We start from the raw sequence: 26,700 nt of genomic DNA, 5'->3' as shown, positions 1-26,700 counted from the left end.
TTGGCGACCCCCCTTACTGTTCAGCAAATTAGCCCAGCTTTCACTGCTGTATGGCAACCTTAAGGCCCAAAAGCCACAGTGACTCAAGTTTAATGAGTTCCAGCAGCCCTTGGGAAAAATATTTCGGCTAGTTATTTTTTAAGCCTGAGCTTCATTTGATTATGTCAAAGTTGTTCAGATGTGATGACCAAAACAAAACTGCAGACAAGCCCCAAAGTTTTTTGGTTTTTTAAATTATTTATTCATTGAATGATTTAAGGTGTGTACCACTACTCCAGTTGGGTAAACCACATTGAAGAATTTGACTGCAGGTCTTTAGATTCAGCCAAATGCTTTCCATTAATTTTGCTCTATAAAATACCAAACATTATATACTTAAGTTTTTAATGCTTCAGCCATGCTCAGAACACTGCAGTTTAAGGATAACTCAACCCACTCATGCCAAGTTAGGGTGACAGGAACAGAACTCATGAGCTATGACATCTAAAAGAATCAGAATCTAGCTTAAGATGAAAAGAGGTTCTGTTCCCCCAAAGTAAACTGTCAGCCTACACTGTTCTCAAGAGACTGAAAAAAAAAAAACATTAAAAAGTATCACACAAATATGCAATCTTCCATGATTTGTTTTGCATCTAAAATGGCACAAAGAAAGGCTGCAAAAATCTAGCAGTCAGAACTAAGTTTTCCTAAGAGAAATCATTTCCCTTTCTACTCCTAGGTCTCGGTTTATCCTGTGCTCGGGTGGCACAGGAGAGCAACGGGACGGAGATGGGGGGAAGAGTTACTGCTGGGTGACAGAGCATTTAGAATTAAATGCAATGGAAAAAAGTTAACAAATGCTTAAGTTTTTAAAAAGTTTAATGGAGCCAATAAGATAATATAAATTGTGTTCTGGCAGACGTGAAGACCTGCTTTCTCTTACCAAAGAAAATGGCACATGTTCTATCAAAATTTGACAATCGAAGAGTAAAGGGTACTGAGATTAAGCTTCAGAGCACCAACTAAAACAAAAACCACCAAAAAAAAATTTTTTTTTTTTGTTATTAACTTGGAAAGAGGACCTAGAACCAAGGCATAAAGGGGAGATTAAATATGTGTTCCTCAGCCTCAAAATCCTTTAGGAAGAGGAGTTCTGGCTGCTTGTGAGCAACGCTTCACACCACCAAACCCAATTCCAGAATCTAAATTTACAATGATAGAAAAACAAAGATAACTCCAGATGCATTTCTTGATATATTCCAAAGGGAAGCCTGAAAGTATTCATAATACATAGGCTCACCCGTTTCCGGTAAAATGATACATTGCTATAATTCTTCCTATCATATTCAAACAAAAAAAATGATCCCTTTTGCAAAAATTTAGAAATGCCTCACTTTCATTCCTAGGTTTAGTATGGAATTGACTTTTTTTAAATAAGGGCTGTATCTATAGTGAATACAGAACTTCTTCAGTTCACACATTACATTCACATCCCACCCAGTCAATGAATATTATGGTTAACTTAGCAAAGTTTCTTCACAGAAAGATTATTAAATGGCTGAAGAAATAGCAAACTTTAACAAAGTGCTGTAATTACTGGAAAAACCCTTACACTGATTTGCAATGGTCTTTTAAGGATAAAAACAAAGTAACTGATACTGAGCTACAAGTTTGCAAGGAAACATTTTCACTGTCCTAACTTGATACATTTATAATAATATGATAGAATAAATTACAGTACCTGGCAGGCTGACATCAGTTCTTCATCTAAAAAAAGACTACCATTCAGTTCAAGATATTAAAAATGAAGATGAAACATGCTCTAAAACATTGTAGGTACAAGAGGTCTTATATTTACTCAAAAGAGGAATCTATTGAGAACTTTAAGTCTACCTAACATCTAGAGAACCTCCATGCGATTCCATCTTCCAGAATGAGATTCCAAACTGCACTTTATAGGAGAGGGATTGGAGAGTTGGGTTTTGCTATTTAAGGTGTGATCACATTATTAGCAGATAAAAGACCTTTATCTTCCACCCATTCCAATGGAAACTGCACAAAGTAGAACATTCATGAAAAATGTAAAACAGAATATAACAGACTAGAATACCTAACCCTCCCACCATCCATCTCGCTCTCACTAATACTGAACCAAAAAGGAAGCCCATAAAGTTCATGACCTCTCTACTTTAGGTCACCATGAATGCAGTCTACATGTTTACATTTACCATAAGGACAGCACCCTGCATGGGAAGTAGTACTTGTCTTAAAAATGAGTATTTTAATCCTACAAGGTTAATCTGGGGGGCAAATTAATAATAATATTGCTACTTTTAGAGCACTAACACACACAAAGTGAATCCAATAAAGTTCCGTGTATTGATTTGATATTAAGTATTAATTGCATGACCATCATAGCACCTCTTTACATCACACAATCACCAGAATTAGAAACTGCTTTGAAAACTAAAAATAGGGCACAGTTCAATAATCAGAAGTTGCACACTGTTACTAGAGAGAAACCAGGTGCATGGTACAGTGCTGCTGCAAAAATGGAAGCCTGGCGATTTGACGAGGAAGCCAAATCACGTGTTTTAGACAATTTTAGGAACCTGGCAATACTGTTGAAGCAAAATACTCAACACAGCAGGAAATGGACCCCCCCCCCCAAAAAAGCATTCTATAACCAAATAAACATCTGATACTTCCTTTCCCTTTGAGAATAAATACAGTTAAGGTCACTTTTAGCCTTGAAACAGATATATGTTTGCCTATGATGATCTTGCTAACGACTACACGATATCTGATGTCCTCTGCTAGGACTATAGTTTTAAGAAAGCCATAGTTACAAGAGGCATCTACTGTAAATACCTAGAACTTCCTTTTATGGCAACCACTATAGAATTCACTTGTCTTAAACAGTGAACAAGGGAAGATGGCCTCATGTTTCCTTTGCAATAATAGTATATGTTGAGGATCAAGTGGCTTTCAAGCAGCATGGTGGGTGTGAAAATGTTTGCAGTTTAGATCATTCTGTTGCGTTTATGGGTTGGTGAGTCTGTAATGACATCGCCACACTGGGCTGAGGTACGCTTTCTAGTTCCACCATTGTCCAAGTGGAGTGCCATTTCTTCTGATATGAAAGTGTTCAAATCGACATCATGGAGTCCATTTCTCCTTCGACTAGCATTCGATCCACTGCTTACATGTGTAGGAGAGCCTGGGGTACTCGAACGCACGCTTATACTAGCCATTGCACCACTAAGACCTAGGAAGAAGAAAAAAGGTTTTAGAGTTGCTCGATTATTTAACCCTCTTGAAAGCAACCCAACTTTACTTTCAACGTCGTCATAGTGTCAAAGGATGTCTGCCTATTTTCCTTGCAAGGGGATCACCGGGGAGCAGTTTTTTCCTGGAAGAACGAATCATCTGGCTTTGACATAGGAGATGTTCACTGGTAATACTACCAATATTTACAGTATCGGTTACTACCAATTACTGGAAGCTTATTATGCGGCAGGCACCGTGCTAGGTGTACAACTCCATTATGAAATCCTGCCATCTACTCTACTAGGTATGGACTATATGTAACTTAGAGCTGAGGAAGGAGGTGCTTGCTTTAAACAGGAGAACATTTTGGTTATCCAAAGTCACCGTTCCAATAGATCCCTGTGCTGTGTGTGTGTGTGCAAACAGGGGAGCATGCAGTCACTTTCAAGCCTGAGTGGGCTTATTCTGACACTTCTATAGATAAGGAGACTTTTTAATTTAGCATCTAAAACAGTACGCTACTGAACATGAAAAAGGGTCACTATCAAGAATGATCCTGGGACATCAAATACAAAGTGATTCTGCCCTGGACAAATCAGGCTATATGACCACCCCAGGTCTGGACTATACTATACTTGGTAGATACCCCTTAGGGCAGCCTCACTCAGCATCATCCCTAATCCTTCGGGGGGCGGGAGAACAAGGGTGGTATAAAAAATCCTGCTGCCTTGCCTTCAAGGTTAAGAGTTACTAAATCCAGAGTATTCCAGCACTCATGGTGGGACACTCATTCCTTAGACCCCTGAACAGTTAAAGGAGGCCAACGTACGTTCTGCTTCTAAATGTTCAGGATACACCTGTGAAAGGCATGAGAGAGGCCTGGAAACAAACCGCAGCATTGAATTTAATAACCTGACATCACCGCCTGTGGATTTTCCTTCTTACGGATTCCCCCTTGGGCTATCCTAGCCTCATATATGGATTTTGTTAGTGCTTGACTAAACTGATATGATCTAGTATAATCAGTGTTTCCCAAGAATAGGACTTGTACCTTAAAGTAAGCTTAGAGGTTGGTTTCGTAGGGGCCCATTCTCATTTACTCCATAAATGTACTTTAAATTTGAACACTAAGTTGAAAAAGGACTCTCTGCTTCCTACCACACCGAAGCTATTAAATTCCCTTTGACATTGTTCTCACTCTACAAATACTGTGAACATTCCCAAACCCTTGGCCTCAACCACCTCCCATATATGCTGATCAAGTTCTGCAGTCCACACCTCCTTTCTAAACTGCTCTCAACTCCCTACGCTAGGAATCAACCAGTCCCCTCACTGGTCGCCCTGTAGAAGATGCATCCTCTCCCCCTTCCGCTGGTGGCCAGAGGAAATCTGATCTCACTCCTTTCCAAGGCTAGTGCCTATTAAAATAAAAGCACTAATACTGGAGTACTTCCTATGTCAGGGACCGTATTAATAAGCACTTTTTAATTTCATCCTCAAACTAAGCCTATGATATTTGTGTTATCTTTTTTGCAGACGAAAAGCCAAGGTTAAAAGGTTGAGTAAGCCACTCAAGGTCACAGAGCTAGTAAGCAAGAGCTGGGACCCAAGACTCAAACAGAATCTAAATTCCTACTCATGTTATGCTACCCACCACTTCGAGCCTGTATTATTTCAGCCTCAGGATCTAGGGCCCGGCCTGCCTCGCAGGTCTGTCTCTGAACAGCTAAAGCTAACTCTCCCTTCTGCCCTCTTCACTCCCATCCTAAGGCTTAATCATGCACTGCCAATATCAACTCATCTGCAGTTCCTAAAAACGGCCCGGGCTGCACCTGCCTCCCAACATCTGTTCCCCACTGCCTGAGGCCCTAGTTCCTCCAGCACCGCCTCGCCTCCCAGTCTGCGGCTACTTTCCTGGTTCTCCTCCCTCTCCTTTGAAACTCTCCTCTTTGCTGTTGTCCAGCCTGCCTGCTCCTTCCTCACTGGCCTTTGCAGGCTTCTCTTCTGCCCCCCACAGGCGGATGTCACCCAGGTGAGAGCCTTGGCGTCTTAGCTTACCCACAGGCATCATTTTCCACATCCGTGCCACAGGAGCAGACATTTTTCCTGAGATCAAGGGCCCATCCATATTTCTAACTGCCTTTTGACCCTCTGAAACCTAACATCTTCAGAAAAAAACCACGCTGCTTCTTCCCCAGCCCACACAACTTTATTAGAAGTTAAAAAGAAGGGAAAGAAACGCCTCGGGCTGATTTCACATAGCACAGCACCATTGCTCATCTCTTCCTATAGACACTGTGTCTTTACATCTGTATCTCATGAACACAGTGCCTGGCACATAACACAATGCTTCAGAGCCCTACCCGTCACTCTGAAATCCAAAGCTGTTGATGTTTATTCACCTCTCCAATGCCAGGAAATATACCCAGGTGGCTCTCTTCACTTAAATCTTTGACATGAAGTTAAAACTCAATTATTCGCAACTTCCTGGGTTTGGTTTTTTCTTTTTCTGTTTTTAAGTTCTCCACCAAGACTGTAAACTCCTTGAGGGGAGAGCTGTGCCTTTTTTCCTAATCTCGCAGCCTGTAACATACTGAAAGGTGTCCGCGTACTTGAGACCACCTTTACATACCTGTTTCATAATGCAGGAGATTCTACGGTAATTATGCTGCAAAATATGGGCCCCTCAGCAATAAACTGGGCTACTTCAGTAATTAAACTCAGGATCCCCTAAGCATTTGATACCCAAAAAAGAACTCAACAAACCCTGCTCCAATGCCCCTCTTGTTAATGTAGGAGCCACGTAGCTGTATGTTTAACACCCAAGGCTCAAAACGCTCCATCAGAAGTGAAGAGGCACCTCAAGCAAATCCTTCAACTGCTATCCTCCATGAAAAAAGAAGAGAGATTAAACATCAATTTGGTCAATTTGAAAATTCCCCAGTAACTTCCAGAAAACCACAATCTTTTTTCTGTTGGGTGTATGACTCTGGGCTTAGTTTGACAGCTAAAGCAAAATCACAATGTGCAACATTACCTATTTATTATTATCTACTCTCAGCAGTGAAAATTCTTTTCAAAGTTTAACTGTCTAATCTTCCCCCAAAAGACTTTCCACAAGTGTCAAAAAAAAATTAAGATTAACAACCAAAAAATATATATTTTAAACAACCCAAATTTTATTTTATAAACCAATGACAGCTACTAGAAGATGCTTTAGGAAACCTTAGCTAAGCCACATGAACAATCAGGCCTATACAAGTACAGAGAATCTAAACATGCTTCAGAACTAAAAACTAAGTTGTATGGCCCAAGGGCATACAACTTAATTTCTACCAAAAACACACTTTTTCAAAAGGGCTATGGGAATATCAATTGACAAAAAGCAGTAGAACAAGTAGTACGATTAGACAGAAAAGTCTCCATTGCTTAATACAAGATAAACTTATCAGTTTTCAAAGTTTCTGCATTCATTTTAAAGGATTAGTGCAGGGGTGGAAAAAAGATCAGGAGGATTTAATCATACTTTGAAAAGAAAGCTCCCACATGAGCTAAAACAAAGTTACAGTCCAAGTTATAGGAATCTAGGTTACATGGCAAATTGTTAAAAAGTAGCACAGAACTATTATTTTCATACCAAGGTCATGCTCAGGGTCATAAGGAAATCCTGTTTTCAGAATTAATTACATGTAATTCCAGTTTACCAGCACATAGTTAGGTCACACAGAAAGAGCAAACGCAGAGCCCAGCCAGCCTCCCTTCCTCCATCCGGCAGCCCTGGAAGAGGCCTAGAGGCCGCCTCTACCCTTTCTGCTGGCCTCCCAGGCCCCTTCAGCACCTGCGAGACTCGCCCTGGAGGAGACAAGGCAGACTGTTTACTGTGGTTCCACTCAGCACAGGTCCAGGACCCTCTGCAGGTCTGCGCCACCAGCTCTCTCATCTCCGGCAGAAGGGGGATGTGAAATCCCCGCAACTTGGACAAGGTGATTAACATTCTGACTGGGAACCCTAAGAAACAGGCATTCTTGCATTTGAAATGAATTGCACTATTCAAATGGACATACACTCCCTTTGCACAAAGTTGTATTCTGAGGTTTTAAGCAAGCAAGCACTTGTGTGTAAATGTCGTGTTTTAAGTGCACCAGGGGAGGAGTTCAATCCTGGAAAAGTGAATTCTACTAGGAAGATTTGGGTAATTTGAAGTAGATACCACTCCCCACCCCAATCTGTAAATTGTAATACTGAACTTTTATTGAAGTAAAGCACACTAAATCAAACCAATTACAAAGATACATGTGTCACACCAAGAAAACATTTTCAGTTATGCTGACAGCCCAAAATGCTTTCAATTTTTCAAAGACAGTTTTAATGCCATGGGAAAAATGCTCACGACGTTAAAATGAAAAAAGCAAGATACAGTACCATATACGCAGCATGATCTCAACTATGAAATAATTTTAATATTTATACATTGAAAAAAAAGACTGGAAGAAAATGCACCAAACATTTAACTGCAGTTATCTCTGTATAGTGGGAAAACAAGATACTGAATTTTTTACTTTTTGGAAATTTTCAAATTTTCCAAGAAATCAGTATTTATAAATCAGAAAACTAGTGAAAAAAAATAAAACTTAAATGTTAAACTACCAATGGATTATTAAGGAAGTACTAAATGAGTAAACTGGCTTTGAGGCATGGCTACATGGACTTCTTCACCTCAATGAAAAAAATGTCCAAGAAAATTTTACTGCAAATTCGTAACAGTTTTGTATTATTAATGTTGGAAGCTTTAGTTAAGTCCTACCCACAGAAACTTCAGTAGCTAATATCTAATCTTAATATACAGAAAATGCCAACTTTTCGTCAAAAATTTAATGCTATCTTAATTGCCTTAATTGTTGTTCTCAGAGGCTGGTCTGAACAAAGGGTATAATTTAAAAATTCCAGCCTTCACAAAAGTTTCCATTAAAGAAGATTACTTGAAATAATCAATCTTAAGCAATTAAGAGATGAGATTTGCTTTTGGTGCATTAATCTCTTACATCTTAATTTCCAAATAAGTTTTTAAAACATTTTACTGTTAAATGACTATTGACAGTTCTGTTATTTCAAGAAGATGCAGAATGCAACATTCAACAAGCATTTATTAAGAATCTACTGTGTTCCACACATTGTGCTAGGAGTGTGGGCAAGAGGAGGAAAAGGGATTTTGAAAGGTGGTTGGAAATAAATCCCCCACAGGTCAGTTCTAATTAATTCTCTACAACAGAAAATTGTCAAGTTTCTTTCATACTGTACCATCGGTTTAAAAGCACTTAACCTAAGTATTTGTGTGGCTGTCAATGTTTGTTTCTATATATTTAGCTTTATCAACGGAAGGAATGAAGAGTGATAGAAAAGGGGAGAGAGACAGAACCAAGCATAAATAATCAAATTTCTTCTTAAATGTACAGATCTCAATTTTATCAGGAAGATTTGTTCTCACCAAAATTTGGTAACTTCTCTACTACACACAGGCCAAAAAATGTTCTGACAAAATAACAAAAGCTACAAAACCTGTGGCTCGAAGGAGCAAGAAAATCCTATTGGTCCATGCTGCCTAAAATCACAGCTTTCCAAAACTCTAGAAGAAGGGATCCATTTTATGACATATTCGGAATCTGCCTTACATTTTTTTCTAAGTAAAAAATTCCTACCTGACCTTACACCCTTGAATATGGTATCAAATTAATGCACTTTTCTTATATGGCCCTATACCCAGTCTCTCTAGATCCAAGAATCTTGTCAAGCAATTTAATGATTTACGAGACTAAGGATCACCACATATGCCAGAAAAAGACTTTGTTAGACAAAAAAGAGAGGCCAGATATAGAGCCTATTAACTCCTAAAGTGATGGCACTGTGCCTCAATCTGATTGCCTGGGATTACGCTTCAAACTGTCTAATAATACAATTTTATTAGGCTAGAAACTCCTTGAGAGATTATGTGATTCATCTTTGTATCACCTGCCCCTATCACTAACCTCTAATAAATAGAATGCTTGGCTGTTTACTGTGTTCAGTAAATGTTGGGCAATAGGAAAGGCTACAGAATAACAAGATACACCCGCATTTTTAAATGACCGCACCTTCCACAGAAGGGTTTTAATTGCAGAAATCAGAACTCATAACACCACAGCCAGCCAAACACACACACACACACACGTTTCCAGACTAAAAAGCTTCAGACTTTAATCCTCGCTAAAAAAACTATCTTTTAACACACACAGTGTTTTCTCAAAAACAGACAAACATAACAAAACCCTTTTCTTTTGTTACTTTCCTTTTTCGGGGGAAATTCTCCAATATCATATTAAAGGCTAGACTGCCTGCATTTGCCTAAGACTCTTTCAGTACTTACAAATGTAGTAGCCCACTCTCTTTTTTAAACTTTTGTTGTTTAAACACAAAAGGAACTTGAACTTGAGCAAGGAGGTATCTTAAAGCCAAATGCCAGTGACAGCAATGGCTCCCACCAGTGACTAGTTTAACACCCAGACCCTGTGTGAACTGATGAATTTTACAGAGGATCAAGCCAGTCCCAATGGGGTTTTAGTTCCCTGTACTACAGTCAAGAATGCCATCAAAATGACTTTTAGAACTACTGATAAAACCAAGTGTCTCCAATTTTTATGGAACAGTCTGAACCAGGGCCAAAAACCTACAAAGTCCACCTATAAAATGACTGAGTGAGAGCAGGTTTTTAATAAAGTTAGCAAATGAGTGAAGTCTGACTTGGCACCCGGCTTACTCTCCCATCCAGGTCTCTATCTTCCACATATGTGCCCCATTCTAGCTCTGGACCCTTTTTACCTAATCCCCATGATGACAAACACAACTCAAAATGAGGAAACCAGATTTCAATCTAAGGCTTTCTAGACACAGCACTAGCTTGGGCAAGTCAGCTCAGAATCTCTCCATCCAGTACACAGAATATCACCAACTTCACCAGTTTATACCAACATAAAAGAAGCTCAAGATCTTAGCAAGTAATATAAGTAGGTAGTTAACACTAAGTTTTAAATTATCCCTTCCTCTGGAATGATTATCTGCAATTTAAAAAGCCACCCCTCCTGAAAAGGGAGAAAAAGTATCCTCAAAGGCCACCTGACCTCCAGGTCTGTTTTTGCAGTAATGCCATCCAGAGGCAAAGAGGGCACTCAGGACTTAGAACTAACCAGAAGTCCTCCTTCTCTCAAGGCAAAGAACACTTTGTTGAAGGGTGGGTACTTTGCTTCTCACTTTATGTATCTCCTTTTCACAGAGGAGACTGCCTTGGAGAGGTTAGCCATCTTGCCCAAGGTCATGCTGCGAATGCAGCCTATGTACAAGCCTAAATACTCTTCCTGCTAAAATGAACCAGAAATACAGGTCAAAAGCCATTCATCTTCAAGCCTACTTACCCAGATTCACTTATGGGGAAAAACCCCAGCAAGAAACCAAACTTATGTATATAGTCTGATGTCTTTAGGGAAGAAAAAATAAGCCTAGAGACCTCTCCCACGCCACCCACAGCCCTACTAAGGGGGGGAGGGAAAGAAACCCCAAATGTACACATGTAGAGGTACTGAATTTGGGAGCCAGACAAATCTGGAGTATCTGTTCTACCATTTACTGACCTGGTCTATTTTAGACAAATAAGCCTTCTTCACCAATAAAATGGCAATAATCCAGGGGAATTATTAGTTTTAAATGAGACTCTCCTTAGCAGGATGCTGACATGAAGTAAACACTGAAAGAACCGCTCTAAAGGTACATCACCCTCAGGCCCCACTCCAAGACTCAGTTGTTCAGTGTGAAGAGCTGACTTTGCAGCACTAAGATATACCCGCTCTGTTCTCCATTCTCCTCACCCTCCTCATACTGAAGTCACCTGGGGATCTATAAGCCTCAACTCTTTGGAAAGGTTCTCTGCCCCCACTGTGTTGACTTAGCAGACCTCTGAACCCCTGTGTTAAGCTCAGAACACGTCTATGCCAGGTTCTGTTAAAGCCAGAAGCTCCAAGACACGGCCCCTGCACCACTGGCCCCTGCACCAGTCTATGGGAAGGGATAGCTATGGAAGCAAAGCAAAAGGGGAGAGCAGACACCCAGCTCAGGGAAGGTTGGAGAAAATGGGGAGAACTGAAGGAAAGCTTCGTCACAGATGTTTGATCAGTCTGAAGGGATGAACAGGCAGAAGGAAAAGCTTAGAAAAGAGCATGAAGGTGTTCAAAAGATTACACAGTATGGCTAAGATATCTGACCCAAGGTCAGATCAAATCACAAGGGCCTTACAATGTTGTGCTCAGTTCAGACTTCACCCTAGAGGACACAGGGAAACAAAGGTTATTTTTCAGTGAAGCAACAAGATCAAAAAGATCACTCCAGTGGTCCCAGAAAAGATGGACTGGTGAATGGGTCAACTCAGGACTGGGAAGCAAGAGCACTGAAGATTATTCCAAGCGCCCAGAACTTACCTCCTCCAGAATAGCCTTCTCTGAACCCATGGCCAGGCCGCACTGTGAAATGTCCTTTTCTGACCCCAGAACACCTTACATATGACATCTAAATAAATTATCCAACTATGCATTGGCCTCAACAGAAAAGGAAGCACCCTATTCAATCATATATTCCCTAGAAACTGCACAGAATCTGCCACGTACGCATCTGCCGAGTGGTAAGGTGAAGAAAAGACCTGTTTTTGCTGTTGTTGAGGCTGAAAGGATGAGTCCCTCTGAACGCCTGCAGGACGCCCTGGTGGAGATGTCCGCCAGGGGACAATGGGGCATACGTGTTTCGCAGTCAGGAGAGAGGGTCTAAACATAAGGACCAATTTTGGAAATCAAGACTGAAATGGCCCTTAAAGGGATTGCAGGAGAAGGTGGCTAAGGGCTAAATCCTGGGGAATGTAACCTAAGTCACTGAAAAGTCAGAGGTCAAAGTAGCTTACATAGAAGACAAGAAAAGTCTCTAGAAGAGAAAAGATGACTAAGAGAGGAATAATCAGAAAGGCAGGCAGGGAACCACAAAATGGTCCAGATGATTTTTGGTCAATCTGAAATTTGTTTACATAAAAACAAGGTGCCAGCTATTAATCCAGTTCTCAGTAAGTTTTCGATAATGTTCTTATTTTAAGACAAGGATGAATAAGAAAAGGACAGAAATCAATCTAGCACATGCATATGCATTTCTTTGATTTCTCTGTTGAGCTTAGCATCCAGATAAGGAGATACCATGGTACACAAAAAATAAACATATGTTGCAAACAAGTGCCAAAATAGAGCACTGGATTATATTCCTTAAACCTCCATAACCATTAGTTGACAGTTTTGATTGAAACTGTTTGATAATCATTAATTGATGTACTTTTAATTGCAACACTTAAGTCGAAGGCTCATGAGGGTACTGATCGAAGGATCTTATCATCACACCCTCACTGTCTACATGAAAAACTCTACAATTATCTTATATCTTGGCCATCTGTCTTCTTATAAAGAACATATTTTAAGCACATATGGGTGGCATTTGGCGGAAGTGAGAATTTAGGAGCCGATAAAGAAAAAAAGAAAAAATTACAGGGGTAACAGTCCTCTCTTTTAAGGACATGAGGTTGTTTATGGATAAGAATAAATCAGTGTGACTCCTACACTAATGTTTGCTTTGATTATAAACTTAAGTCAGCCTCAGTATACCAATTCTTTTCCTGTCTCCCCCTGGCATCCCAAAACTTCATGAATTTAGACTCTCCCTCCAGCATAGAACCCCAAGAACTTCAATTTGACCTCACAGTTCATAGATCTGGCTAAACAAATTCTATGCAAAACCAAATTCTGACCAGTAAACACCCTAATTAAGATGAATTTCCAAATATATTTCAAAAGATCTGAACAGTTTTGACTTCAATTTACAGCTATTCAATAAATCAGATCATGAGGACACCTGGTTACAAAGTTAGTCATTAATCTGCTTTACAATTTAGTTAACAATGCCGTATTATTAGAAATCATTCAAATTACTAAAAATACTCAAGTCAGACTAGCATTCCCAATACAGCTATGTCCTCTAAAACCAACAGAACACAAAACTAAGTATATAATTTGCTTCTGTGTACTCTTTTCAAGGGGCCCTATTACTGCATATCAACTTCATGTTTTAACTACATGAATTCAGTTTACGAACCCTAGGAATCCAATGTATTCTGGATTGGCACTACTTCGTAAGTTTATTGAAAGGAAAGGTTATTTTTCTATAGCTTTATAATTGAACTTTAAACCCTCACAATTTAAACATAAGTCAAAATTATAAATAGTACCTTCCTAAATCTACATCACCACTAAAACTCCCAAAGTTCAGTAAAATAATAAATCATAAGTTGAATAAACTCAATTTAAAAAAATGTAATGGGATTTGGAGAATATAGTAGTTGCGGGGGGGAGGGCTGCTGGCTTGCCCTTTTTACAATGTGTACAACTGCATTAAGATTTTATAACAAGAGTGGCATTTATGTTTCTTAAAACTACCTTCTATAGTATAATACAGAAAAAAAGACATTTTAACAAGAGAAATATGGAATGAATCATAAATCCACTTGATGACAAAGGAAATCAAAATGCTTAAGGAAAACAAAACTACATCAAATACTACCATGCACTAAAATTAATCTGACAAACTATGTACACTTCTAGTAATTTTTTTCAAACAATGGTAAAAGATGTGAAACTCTAATTCAGTAGGAACAGATCAATCTCTATTTTGCCTGAGTTTCAAACTTTCTGATAGCATCAACTATTCCACTATATTAGAAACAGCAAGCAGTCTTAAGTACTGCATCCATACGTCATGGACTTTGTTGAAATAAAATGTTTTTGTGTTTTTAACTTATCGTAAACAAACTCACAATCAGGAGGGGAAAAAAAAACACTTTTTCCAATTCCACGGTCTGAATGGAGTTTTAGATAAAGAATCAATGTTTGCCAAAGAGAACAAGGATCTCTGTAAGCATTAAAGCTTCGATGATATAGAAGCCCTTTGTATACATCCCAGTTTTTATTAGCAGGTTATTTCATCTTAGATGACCTACACTATGGCTCAGAAATGTGTTAACTTTTAACAGGACTCATGACCTAACTCACTAATTACTTCTATCTGCTTAGTCACTTGTACAATCCACGTGTTCATCTTGGCTTCAACCAAGTCTTATTATTTTGTTGTTTTATTTTTACAGCAGTGTTGAATGTCCTATAAGTACCTCTCCCAGTTCTATCTGGAAGCCTGTATTAGAGAACAAGCAACAACAAACTTACTGACTACATACCCCAGGCTTCTCCAATAATACTTAAACCCCTCAGCCAAGAATGTCTTTTTATGGCAGGTCTGGCCTGGGGAGACGGTGATGGACCTGCTCTCACAGTCCTGACTATCAAAGCAAGGCCCTAAGGGACAATAGACATAAGGAAAGTCAATTTAATTATTCTTACATCTGTCCACTCCCTCTTGGGTCATCAACGCTCAGGTTCTACAGGCACACTCAATAACCCAAGGTGTCAAAGGGAGTTCCCATGAGAACTAGCCCAACAGTTATCTGCCTTACTTGCCTGTCACTGACTAGGCTCTCCAGGTAATTACAGATGCAATAGAATTCTTAACACACAAGAACTTCCTCTTTGACTCAGAAGAGTAAGGAAACATGTAAAATATAAGTGTGTAAAGCAATAAATTCTAATCAATGTTGCAAAAAATGCTGTTATTGTAACACCAATCAGCTCAAACTAACTTTCTAAAAACATTTTTTTTAGGATAGGCTGGCTAACATTCAAAAATTGCCCATGTAAGTTCTTAGCTTACATTCTATTTAAACATTTCTAGAGCAAGTAGTAACTAGAATAGACAAAAAACAGACAATATATCTGGACCTAAACCTAAATGTGAAATTGGGTCCACAGGCACACTCTTAACCATTTTTCCAAAGAAATATGTTTAAACGGCTTTACCATGCAGAGCTATGGCTTCCCGGAAGGGTTGCAAATCAGTCTCTACAGATGAGCTAGTTTCCGTTGAAGTAGCTCGGTTAGGGGACACTACAGTCAGTCTTGGGGGAGCTCTAGAGTTTCGCGGTGGAGGAACTTTTCCACACAGGAAGCTGATCAAATCTTCTCTACGAATAGTTCTTCTGCGCTTTTTAACCCAAGCTAACACATCCTTATTGCGTCGCTGATAGCCAATCTGAATTCCAATATCAAAACTTCGCTGATGGGTATCCACGCTTTCTGTTAGGAAACAAGAATAAGAAAAAGATACATGATGATCAGTAGAGCCAAGCTGCATTCTCTCCTAAAGAAAACCACCATTTTACAAGTTCACCAAAATGAATGTCATGAAGTACAGGGCTCTTTAAGTCTACCAGTAATCTATTAAACTGAACTTCATTCATGTTTAAAATATCATACCTGACACCTAATCATAATGTTCTAAATTCAGTAAACACATCACATAATCCTAGAGCTTCTGCCTTGTTCTTTAAAAAAAAAACTAGATAAAAACAGAGGAACTACTTGTCAACCGAATTACCATTTTAATAGAGCTATTTCCTTAAAAAAAAGCTTACTTAATCTAATCAAGCTAGTTTATTAAAGGCTTATTGGTACTATACCCAGCTTCACCTGAAAAAAAAGGTACACGAATACCTTGAGAGCAGTACTACTGTCCCCTCACCGCAACTGGGCAAACAGACACTGAGTAACTCTACCACAGTATTCAAGAGCTGGAATTTTTGTTCCAGAGTCTGTGGTTCTTAACCACAAAGCTTTGAGAAAAGACAGAATTCTCAGGAGTTCTAAACAGGAGCGTTCACATCATTCAACAGATGACTAAACACCGCAACAAGTCACTCAGGCGGTGCTCACCTTGCATGTACCATGTCATTTCGGAGGTGTACTCCTAACTGACAGGTTCAGCACCAAGAACTGGAAACACACTAAAAGCAGTAGCAAACATTTTAGAAATAACAAGGGACAATTAATTCTGATTGACTGCTCAACAAAGCCAAACAGCACTGTGGAAACAAGAAGCTTCATTCATTTCCCAGGAACGTTTTCAATCTGCTTCCAGTTCCCAACAGTTTTCTGTAACTTATAACCATTCCCAAAAGACCCTGTCTTAAAATCTCTCAGACTGGTCTCCTATTCTCCCTGTAGATACTGCCCCCTGTACATATTGAACCCAGATTTTCAATAAAATGATGCCTGCCCCTTTAGTGGCTTTACACAATTGAAAACAATATCAATACTTAGAAATTTAAGTCACTGCAATTTATTTTTAGTTGAGCTGCTGTGCTAGCAGGAAAATCACCAATATATCTTCATTCCTCTATTACTTTTCCTGACCTGGATTTTAATTCTGTCTGCGACATCTAAAGTAGATGCTGAAAGGATAAGCAAACCAGCGAATGAAGACCTGTGTCCCAGAAAGACAATAATCCAGACATCACAGAGGCTCACAGAGGCTCCCAAGCTGCATGAATTTGCATTATTAAAAAAGATGGCAAGAGGGCAGCACAAACAGAACTTTATAACAAGGCCTCTTCCTTAGATGATCAGTTCTTATTGCTAAAAAGTTAAAAAGAAAAATGAAAGAAGTTACCCACAGAAGTACTCTTAAATATTAAACTCCATCACAACTTTCTAACTTTACAGATACAAAAAAAGCTACTCGTGGGACTTCCCCTGGTGGTGCAGTGGTTAATAAGACTCCGCCTTCCAATGCAGGGGGCCCGGGTTTGATCCCTGATCAGGGAACTAGATCCCACGTGCATGCCTCAACTAAGAGTTCGCATGCCACAGCTAAGACCCGGTGCAACCAAGATAAATTAAATAAATAAATAAATAATAAATGAGTCTAAAAGAAAAAGCTACTCATGAATGAAGTAATTTCTCCAGTGTCTCACTACTAGAATGCCCAAGTTACAACGTGAATCAATGTGTTCTGATTTCTCATTTCATCATAAACAAAACAAGCACGAACCCCATTTCAAAGGTAAAATAGCATTTAGGAAGCTAATACAGCACTTTCCCATCTCTTAGTCTTAAAGACTTAGATGAAGCCAACCTTAAAGGATGCATAATCCCTAAGATGACCTTGTAAAGTTGTATGTAGACCTTAAGTGATTCTGAAAGAGCTAGAAGCATTTTAAGAGAAATCAAGTCATTGAGTAAACTAAGCCCATCCCATGGGACCACAGAAAGGAGGATCCACTGTTATGGATCTACAAGCAACTAGGTTTCTACAAAGCTGCCTTACCTAACAGAGTTGTTACAATCAAGCTCTTAACCAGAGAAGTTTGTTTCCAAAAAGAATGACTCAGGAAATCTTATTTTTCGAGAACCAAATGGAGGCAGGTCCAGAATTGGAAGTACAGAGGAACAAAAAGTTGAAAGGGGTACAAGAAACAAGTTTGAAGCTAGCATGGATAGTGCAAAGTAAGATGAAGCAGGCATGTAAATGTACACCTAGCAAACCAGACAGCAAATAAGAAAAGCTGAACTTGATACAAAACTCAAGAGCCAAAGGGAAGGAACCAGATGAAGCAGTTCAAAAAACAAAAACAAAACAAAAAAAACCCTGACAATCCTGGGAGGAAAGAGCTTTCATTTGTTTTGATTGAGGACACAAGGAAAGCCCAAAAGTCAGATCGGCAACAGGCTGATGCTTTAATCACAGAGTTGAACAAAGTTGGAAAACTCAATATTCATACTTTTGAAGGAAGGCAGTTATGTAAGTAGTTGTGAATCTCTTTTAAAATATATGCAACTGGGCTTTTCTGGTGGCGCAGTGGTTGAGAATCTGCCTGCCAATGCAGGGGACACGGGTTCGAGCCCTGGTCTGGGAAGATCCCACATGCCACGGAGCAACTGGGCCCGGGAACCACAATTACTGAGCCTGCGCGTCTGGAGCCTGTGCTCCGCAACAAGAGAGGCCGCGATACGCGCACCGCGATGAGGAGTGGCCCCCGCTTGCCACAACTAGAGAAAGCCCTCGCACAAAAACGAAGACCCAATACAGCCATAAACAAATAAATAAATAAAAACATCTGATTGTCTTTAAAAAAAAAATGTATGCAACTGACCAATCATTTCACCTCAAAAATTCTGCACAAGTCTCAACAACACAACCAACCAAGAACACGCTAAAAATCAAGTATTTTGTAAACAGACTTTTACAGACTAAGAAGTACAGGAGGAGAAAAGCTGATTTAACATTTAAGGACTTCGGGTACATACACGCTTTTGCACTGTCTGGGCATAATTTGGTCTTATACCATTAACATATCCTGAAAGCCAAATCCAATTACTTTACCACCCAGATTAATCCAATCTCAGTTATTTCCTTAAACAGAGAATCTCATATTGACACTAAAACATAGTTTAAAATATAGTTCGTATGTTTGAGAACTTTAAAGAGTTACTTGGTTGAAAATAAAACCCTCCTATCACATCTTGCACTAAGTAGAAGAGATCTAAATGCTTATTGGAGAATCTTAGGAATGACCAGACTAGATTTTAATCACTGCTTAATTTAGTGTCCAGTAAAATAATAAACGTACACACAAAGATGGCCTCCAGAAGGCTCTCAGCCAAAGATTGCTTTGAATACTCCTGAACCTTGACAATTAGACACCCAAATTCTAGAAATGCACAGCACAGAAAACTGTGGGGACAGTCTTGTGTCCAACACTTTTACTGATGCCAAAGCCACTGTGGAAAACGGCCATGATCTCGAAGGTTAGGCAAAGCCCAAGGGCATCAAAATGTCAATCTAACCTTTAATCACAACACATTCATTTCCTTATTCAAGAAACAAACTGGGGCTTCCCTGGTGGCGCAGTGGTTGAGAATCTGCCTGCCAATGCAGGGGACACAGGTTCGAGCCCTGGTCTGGGAAGATCCCACATACCGCGGAGCAACGAGGCCCGTGAGCCACAACTACTGAGCCTGCGCTCCGCAACAAGAGAGGCCGCGATAGTGAGAGGCCCGTGCACCGCGATGAAGAGTGACCCCCGCTTGCCGCAACTAGAGAAAGCCCTCACACAGAAACGAAGACCCAACACAGCCAAAAATAAATATAAATAAATAAATAAAACAAAACAAAACAAAAAACTGATTCATACAAGTCATGGTAGACATCTTTGTTTCATATTTTTTAAAACTGTTTTTATATAAATAGGTGAAATTGAATTCAAGGGATTTTTATTAGTCTTCATTTTCCCACTGCTGGCAAGGGGCAGTAGGCAAAGAATCATACTGATTTCTGAAATGAAGACCAAATGCAGAACTTTCTTACATGAAACATAATAAACACAATCAGATTTCACTATCTATAGTTCTTTGATACTCACAAACCTTATGTGAGTTAGCCAAAGCAGATATCTCAATTTCATAAACAAGGAATTGGAACTGAGGCTCAAAGGGCCTTGCCCTAAAAAGTTACTAAATAGCAAAAGTTCTTTCTACAATTTCTTCCTCAACAATAGAGAAATCATCTCCCATTCTCCTTAGAGGATCTACAAACCAGAAAATCACACTGCTAGATCAGAGTACATTTCCAAGGAATACTAGTAACTACAAAACATTTGAACTTAGAACTCAATCTGCACTAACCAACTAGTCTGCTGCAGGAGAAAATATGTATTTTAACTGTTTCATTAGAAACAAATATCTAGGGACTTCCCTGGTGGTGCAGTGGTTAAGAATCAGCCTGCCAATGCAGGAGACACAGGTTGGAGCCCTGGTCCGGGAAAATCCCACATGTCGCAGAGCAACTAAGCCCGTCTGCCACAACTACTGAGCCCACGTGCCACAACTACTGAAGCCCATGCGCCTAGAGCCTGTGCTCTGCAACGAGAAGCCACCACAATGAGAAGCCCACGCACCGCAATGAAGAGTAGCCCCCGCTCGCTGCAACCAGAGAACGCCTGCACACAGCAACGAAGACCCAACGCAGCCGAAAGTAAATATTTTTTTTTTAAAAAGGAAAAGATATCTGAGTCATGACCAAAATAAAACTGCCTTTCAATTGTTTTGTTTTTTTAAATATTTACTTATCTATTTATATTTTATTTGGCCGTGACAAATCTTAGTTGAGGCATGTGGGATCTTCACTGCGGCATGCGGGATCTTTAGTTGCAGCATGCTAACTCTTAGTTGCCGCACGTGGGATCTAATTCCCTGACCAGGTGATTGAACCGGGACCCCCTGCATTGGGAGTGCAGAGTCTTAGCCACTGGACCACCAGGCAAGCCCGTTTTTCAACTGATTTGAGGAAATAATTTCTATCTTCCCTAACAAAGTGGTATCCAAAAATAAACACGAACTTCTAGGTAACTTACATACTGACTTACATCTTCACCCAGCACGTACAAACAGCAGGAACCAGGGAAGGATCAGAGTGGCCACGGTTCCCTACCATCCAGTCCTCGTCCTCCCTTTCCTAAAGGTACTCCCAAGTTTTTGTTTGTATAGTTCTGAAGAAAAGCTTCCTTCACATTTGCTCAAGTGGTGAAACTTGTGGTTTAGTCCCAAACAAATCTGCAGAACCCCGAAACTGTGGCTATGATACTGGTTCTGAATAACCATGTGACCCAATTCTGGCCAAGAGACAGAAGTCATTTACTCCTGGGAAAGAAGCTTCTGGGCTCTTCTAACCTTCTGTGAGTGACCCTAAGATGTGAGGTGTGAGCTGCCAACACACTGAAACTAGCCTAACGACAAAGCTGGTATGTGCAGGCCCACACGTGGAGTACAGAGAGCTGCAGAGCAGGGAGGCCTGAGCCACTGGATTCAATCAATCCCACCCTCAGGCTTCAACGCAGAGAGCAGCCAATCCATGTCCAGCTTGACTTGTGTTTTCTGCTATTTGCAGCCAAAACATCCTTTTACAGAGAAGTTACACATCAGAAACTGACCGTCTTCTATAAAAATTCACAAAAAATCTACAAATGGTATTAGTAATGATAAGGCTGCTGCTTAGTAAAATAAAACTGAGGGTATTCAACTGTAATCCATACTAAGGTGTTTTGAACACTCTCAAAGTGCAATAGTTTTCTGTGACAGGAGTCACAAACCAACTCCACAAAGTCAAAACATAAGCTGAAATTTCATTATCTGCCTCCAGGTAGAACATGCTTTCTCTGACCAGTTGTTTATATACCAATCACTCATCCACAAATTTTCAGTATGTTCCGTTCACTTTCAGTTCACATAGAAGCCCAAGAAGGCCACAATGAAGTGACTACACACCATAAAAAGGATCTGGCATCAAGATGTCTCAAAAATAAGGACTTTAAAGGGCATCATACTATTTTTCTCCTGTCAATTCTATTTACTTTCAGCCCTTTCAGGGAAAAATGAAGACACACCACAAAGGTTATTCCGACAGAAATTTTAAAAAGACAAAAAATAATAAGAATTTCTTCCCTTCATCTTAAGCACTGCCCATAGCCAAATACACCATCTGAAAAACAGAACCTGACCACCAACACAGTCCATGCTTGAAGACTCATTGCATGACACACTAAGAGCCTGCACTCTAAGTTGTGGGTACTTACTCCTACTTACAATTGAGAAAATGAAGGCTTACAATAGTGAAATATTTTTTGTTCCACTATCTGTCTCCAGGACCATACAACTAAGTAAAAGTAACAGTCTAAAATCTGAACTAGAACAATCTAGCAGAAGACTCCATGATAATGATGCTGCTGGCCTTCTCCAAGTACTGCTAGAGTCACACCTTGGGGCAAATGCTGTTCAAGGAGAAAACCAGAAACATCTTTAACATAAACAGTATCAAGAGAAAGCTCTTAACATATGTGGGAGAAGTCGGTATGCAACTAAAGTTTCAGACAGTTTTAAAATGCAGAGGAGCTTAACATAAAACAAAAAAAAATGGAGCTTAACATAAAACAAAAATCAAAAAAGAAAAATATTACAAAGTTGAGAGAAATGACAATGAGAGAAGCAGTGAGAAGTGGCTCTGGGGGATGTGGGTGAGCACTGGCTCCCAGGCAGCTGCTGCAGAGCAAGCAGGGCCCCAGCGCCCACCTCCGCTGACCACGAGGCTCCAAAGGACGGCTCTGTCCTCGAGAACAGCCACAGGAGTAGCCTCTACTGAGCAAGTAACCCCCACACTGTAGAAGGAATTCAGAATTCATTATTTTCCTAATGAGGAGTCAGGAGAGAGGTTGAAACCAGTCACCCAAGGAAATGGGAGGTGGATTTAAGAGGCAGAAAAAGATGAGCTTGACAAAGCATTTCTCAGATAAGCATCAACCAGGCAAGTTAAAACCACCTCAGTAACTTCACTCCCTTTTGCTGCAGACATCAAAAACCGTACTAAGCAAGGGGACACACCACCACTGAATATTTAACAAACATTACTTCCTTTAGATTTATCAAAGCAAAGTAAAAACAAAAACCAGCCATCAGAATTTTCTTCCCTTCCAAAAAAGGATGCCAATGTCTGACTCAACTTACTACGTGGAGTAGAAGGAACTCCATTTTGCTGAATTCTGTCCACACTGAGGACACCCCAATTCACTCTCCTCCAAGTCTCCAGCCACATTCAACCAAACCAACTGCATCGTTCAATGTTTCAAGACGCCACAGGCAATCAAAAGGGGCCCTCTGCTAGACTTTTACCTCAATTCTGACCTTCCTATGTGCTCATCTTAGATGTTATCAGGAAGCTGGTAAAAGTACCAACCTCTCCCCAGGCTGGGTGAGGGAAAATGAGCCATCTTTGGCTTGTCAGGTAAGCGCTTAATCATACAAACTGCCAGAGCATTGCCCATTTACAAGGATCCTCCAAAATCTCCCCCCATCCCCGCCCCCATAAATTACATTTAGATACTGAATCAGAACTGTGAACACTCTAAATTTACCACTACTTACAGATGCATGCACTGTGACACTACCTTGCTAATTTTATTGGTTCTATTTAAGGTGCCCAATTATTCCTACAGCTGCATTCTTGTTCTCTAAAGACCACACCCTGAAAAGAAAGAAGAATGTGAGGATCTGCAGAGCTTATCCACACTTTCCTCGAGTCAGCTAAGAACAGAATAATGTTGCTATACTACCAAATTCCACAAACCACAATTAACCATTCCTCAGGTAAAAAGGGGATATATTTCATTTTACAGAAATAGGATACAAAATAAAACTAAGGTTGGACAATCCAGCATTTGCCATAATGCAAAAACTTCATGTTTATTTAAAAAGAAATTTTATATCTTTCATTACGTTTTCTGAACAAAGAAAACTAATACATTATAAGAAGCATTTCCAAATCAAGAAATCAAATTAGAGATTATTTCAGAGTTCAGCTTCTGAGCCCACTTTTTTATATGAAGAATTAACACTAAAGAAAACCGTCAGCTACAGTCCTAAAGAGATGCATTCCAGGAGCGCACAACAGCACCAAAAACTGAGAAGTCAGAGGACATTCATATTTTTCTACGGCCTAGTCGAAGAGCCGGGCACACAGACGAACTAAAAATATGTGTTGCCTTCCCCTTAAAGCAAAAAATAATTGCAAAACCTGAATGGATAAACCGTGATACCTCCACACACCAGAACACTACTCAGAAAAAAAAAAAAAAGCACTGAACTATTTATTAATACCTGCAATGTGAACTGAATGGATCAATCTCAGAAACATGAAAAGTGGATAGAAGAACCCAAACACAAAAGGCTACCTACTATAAGGTTCTATTTATTACATTATGGAAACACAAAAACCATACACACAGCAGTCAGATCAGCGGTTGCTGGGGTGGGGACGGGGACCGGGGGACGGGGGGGAATAAATATATTCCATTTACTAACAATGCATGTTTGTCAAATTCACGCCATACACCTTAAAACAGTGATTTTACTATATGTAAATTATAGTCCAAGAAAGCGGAGTTTCCCAAAAATATGAGTTTCAAGTATTATTTCAAAATTCCCTGTCTGGGTGAAACCAAGAGCCATTCCAGAGAATGTTAAAAACCCTCAAGCAGTAATGAATGTTAGAGTCAAAATTTAAGGAACTCAGCTATATAAAATCAAAGTTGACCACTGGGGCACCATTTTATTAGGTTTCCCTTTTCTCAGTAAGCCTAGACTATTAGTTCCTCATTCCCTGAAATTAACATTCTATTCACCAGGTTTAGTTTACGTTCTCAAATTACCATCCCAAAAAACTGCAAGGTCTACCAAGGAAATCCAAAATAAGGGATTTTTTTCCCTGAAGAAAGCTATCTTAATTTGCTCATTCATATGCAGATAAGAATCTGAGAATCAAGTCACTCCACAGCCTGTTTCAACCTATTTAGATAATTCTGAAAAACACAAAGCTCTACTGCAATTATCAACAGCCTCTAGCAGTTTAAAAGCATTTATTTTAATTACATTTTTACTAAAATTAACACTCAAATTCAAATCCTTTTCCCACAGAAACCTTGCCAAAAATCAAACCCAAATTTCCAAATCTTCAAAACAAAGCACAAAATCTAAACCCACTGTTGCTGAGAGAACACGATGGGCAAGAACATTTACTCACACATCTTCACGTGGGGGGCGGGGATTAACTGCAGAAAAGCACTGCCATGAAACACGAATCTTGATATTAACTCAAACTGATCAGATTTCCTGCCAACAATGTACGGTCAAGCAGAAAGCAGCTTGGAAGGCAAATATTTGACGGAGTTGCTATGGAAGACCAAGTCCATCAAATATCTGCATCTTAATGTGCATACAGATTATTCCAATTAGCTAGCTTTCGACGCACTTAAATCATGCTGTGCCACCATCATGCTCGAAATTGCCTAACTCAAGAAAAACTACTCCAAGAGGTGCTTTTCCACAAACCAGTTGTCCCTCCCACCTGTGTGTGAGACACACTCTTCTTCCCTGGGTGCCTAAAAAGCACATCCCACGGTCTGGAGCTCTGGGCCTCTCAACCTCGGCACTACCGCCATTTGGGGGTGGGGAGGCTGCCTCGTGCACCGAGGACGGTTAGCGGCCTCCTCTCAGTGATGACGCTCTGGAGTGCCCCAGACGTTGTCAAAGATCGCTATAGGGTGAGGGGACCAAACGCCCCCGGCTGAGAACCCGTTATCTAGATATGACATCACACCGCCGGAATTCTCAAGTTGCAAGGTACTGAGAGTTAGTGGCTGGATTCAGGGGCAGAAAACACTCCGGCGATTCCTCCAGGTCAAGGTGGTCAATGCACTAAGGAACGCAGGACTTAAACCCCGATGCAGGCCGCCCTTCCCCTTAGCCGGCAATGCAGCAAGGTTGTCCTTACCTTTGTAGAGATTGGTGACGGCAGTGGCTGCGTTTTGGAAGGGAACCCAGAGAGAAAGTCCTGGCTGCTGACACACTCGATCTGAAAAACGACGAAAGGAAGGGGGAAAAACAAAAAAAGGAAAAGAAACACACAAAGACAAAAAAGAGAAAGAAAAAACCATGTTACTTGGGCGTCAATCACTCCGGAACGGCCATATTAGGTTTCGCCATTTTGTTCAAGGGTTCCGGGATCCCGCGCTAGGTGGGGGGCGGGCAAGAAGGGGGTCGCGGCGGAGCGGGAGGGGGAGCCGCGGGGCCCCCGGGCGCAGCCCGGGCAGAGGCGCGGCAGAGGGAGGCACCCCTTCGCAGTCCCCGCCCCGAGGCCGGCTCCGGCACAATAGGGCCCCCGGGCCGCCTCCCTTCGCCATTTTGTGACCGGGGGCTCCTCCCCTGCCTTCCCCGGCCCAGGGGCACCCAGCGGCCCGGCCCCAGGAGCGGGAGGGCCCCCCCGGGCGGCCCCAAGCCCGGCCGCCCCCCGCGCCGGCCCCCGGCCGCCTCCCGAGGGCCCGCCTCCCGCGGCGCCATCTTGCGGGGAGGGGGCGGCGAGGCCGCGGCGCGACCGCCGGAGCCCAGCCAACCGCCCCCCGGGCTCTCCGCCGACGGCCGGGCCCGAGGCGGGGGCGGCGGAGCAAAATGGCGGCGGCGGCCCTCACCTTTGTAGAGCTGGGCCACGGCTGTGGCCGAGTTCTGGAAGAGGTGCCACAGCTTCTGCTGCTTGTGCTCGGGCTGCGCGGCGGCCGCCGCCTCCTCCTGCAGCTCGGGGGGCAATTGCTCGTCCTGCTCGGCCTCGGCCAGGCACTGCCGCTCCCACTTGGAGAACCAGTGCTCGGGCCCGTGCTCCTGGATCTCGGCCTCGCCCTCCTCCTTCCGCTCCTCCATCCTCCGCGGCCTCCCGCGGCCTCGCAGCCGCCGCGGCCGCGTCCTCCTCAGGCGGGGCCCCGGCGGGAGCGTCGTCGTCGAGCGGCCCGGCGGCGGGGCCCAGCGGCCTGCGGCGGCTCCTCGCGGCGGCCCAGGCCTCCTGCACCCCGACGGCCTGCGAGCCCCG

The 26,700-nt window shown here is 41.3% G+C and overlaps 1 protein-coding gene across 1 annotated transcript; it reads right to left on the bottom strand.

The window, feature by feature from the left end:
• Window positions 1–217: 217 nt before the first annotated feature.
• On the bottom strand, window positions 218–26,700 carry HAPSTR1 (HUWE1 associated protein modifying stress responses). The gene is made up of 4 exons (XM_059898623.1): window positions 26,309–26,700; window positions 25,615–25,695; window positions 15,261–15,536; window positions 218–3,247 (listed from the first exon to the last, which is right to left on the bottom strand). The coding sequence occupies exons 1-4, from the start codon at window positions 26,532–26,534 to the stop codon at window positions 3,003–3,005; spliced, it is 828 nt and encodes a 275-aa protein (XP_059754606.1). The 5' UTR covers window positions 26,535–26,700; the 3' UTR covers window positions 218–3,002.

This window comes from Balaenoptera ricei, chromosome 15 (assembly GCF_028023285.1).
Source record: "Balaenoptera ricei isolate mBalRic1 chromosome 15, mBalRic1.hap2, whole genome shotgun sequence".
NCBI lineage: Eukaryota > Metazoa > Chordata > Mammalia > Artiodactyla > Balaenopteridae > Balaenoptera > Balaenoptera ricei.
This window is presented reverse-complemented; position numbering and strand designations above follow the sequence as displayed.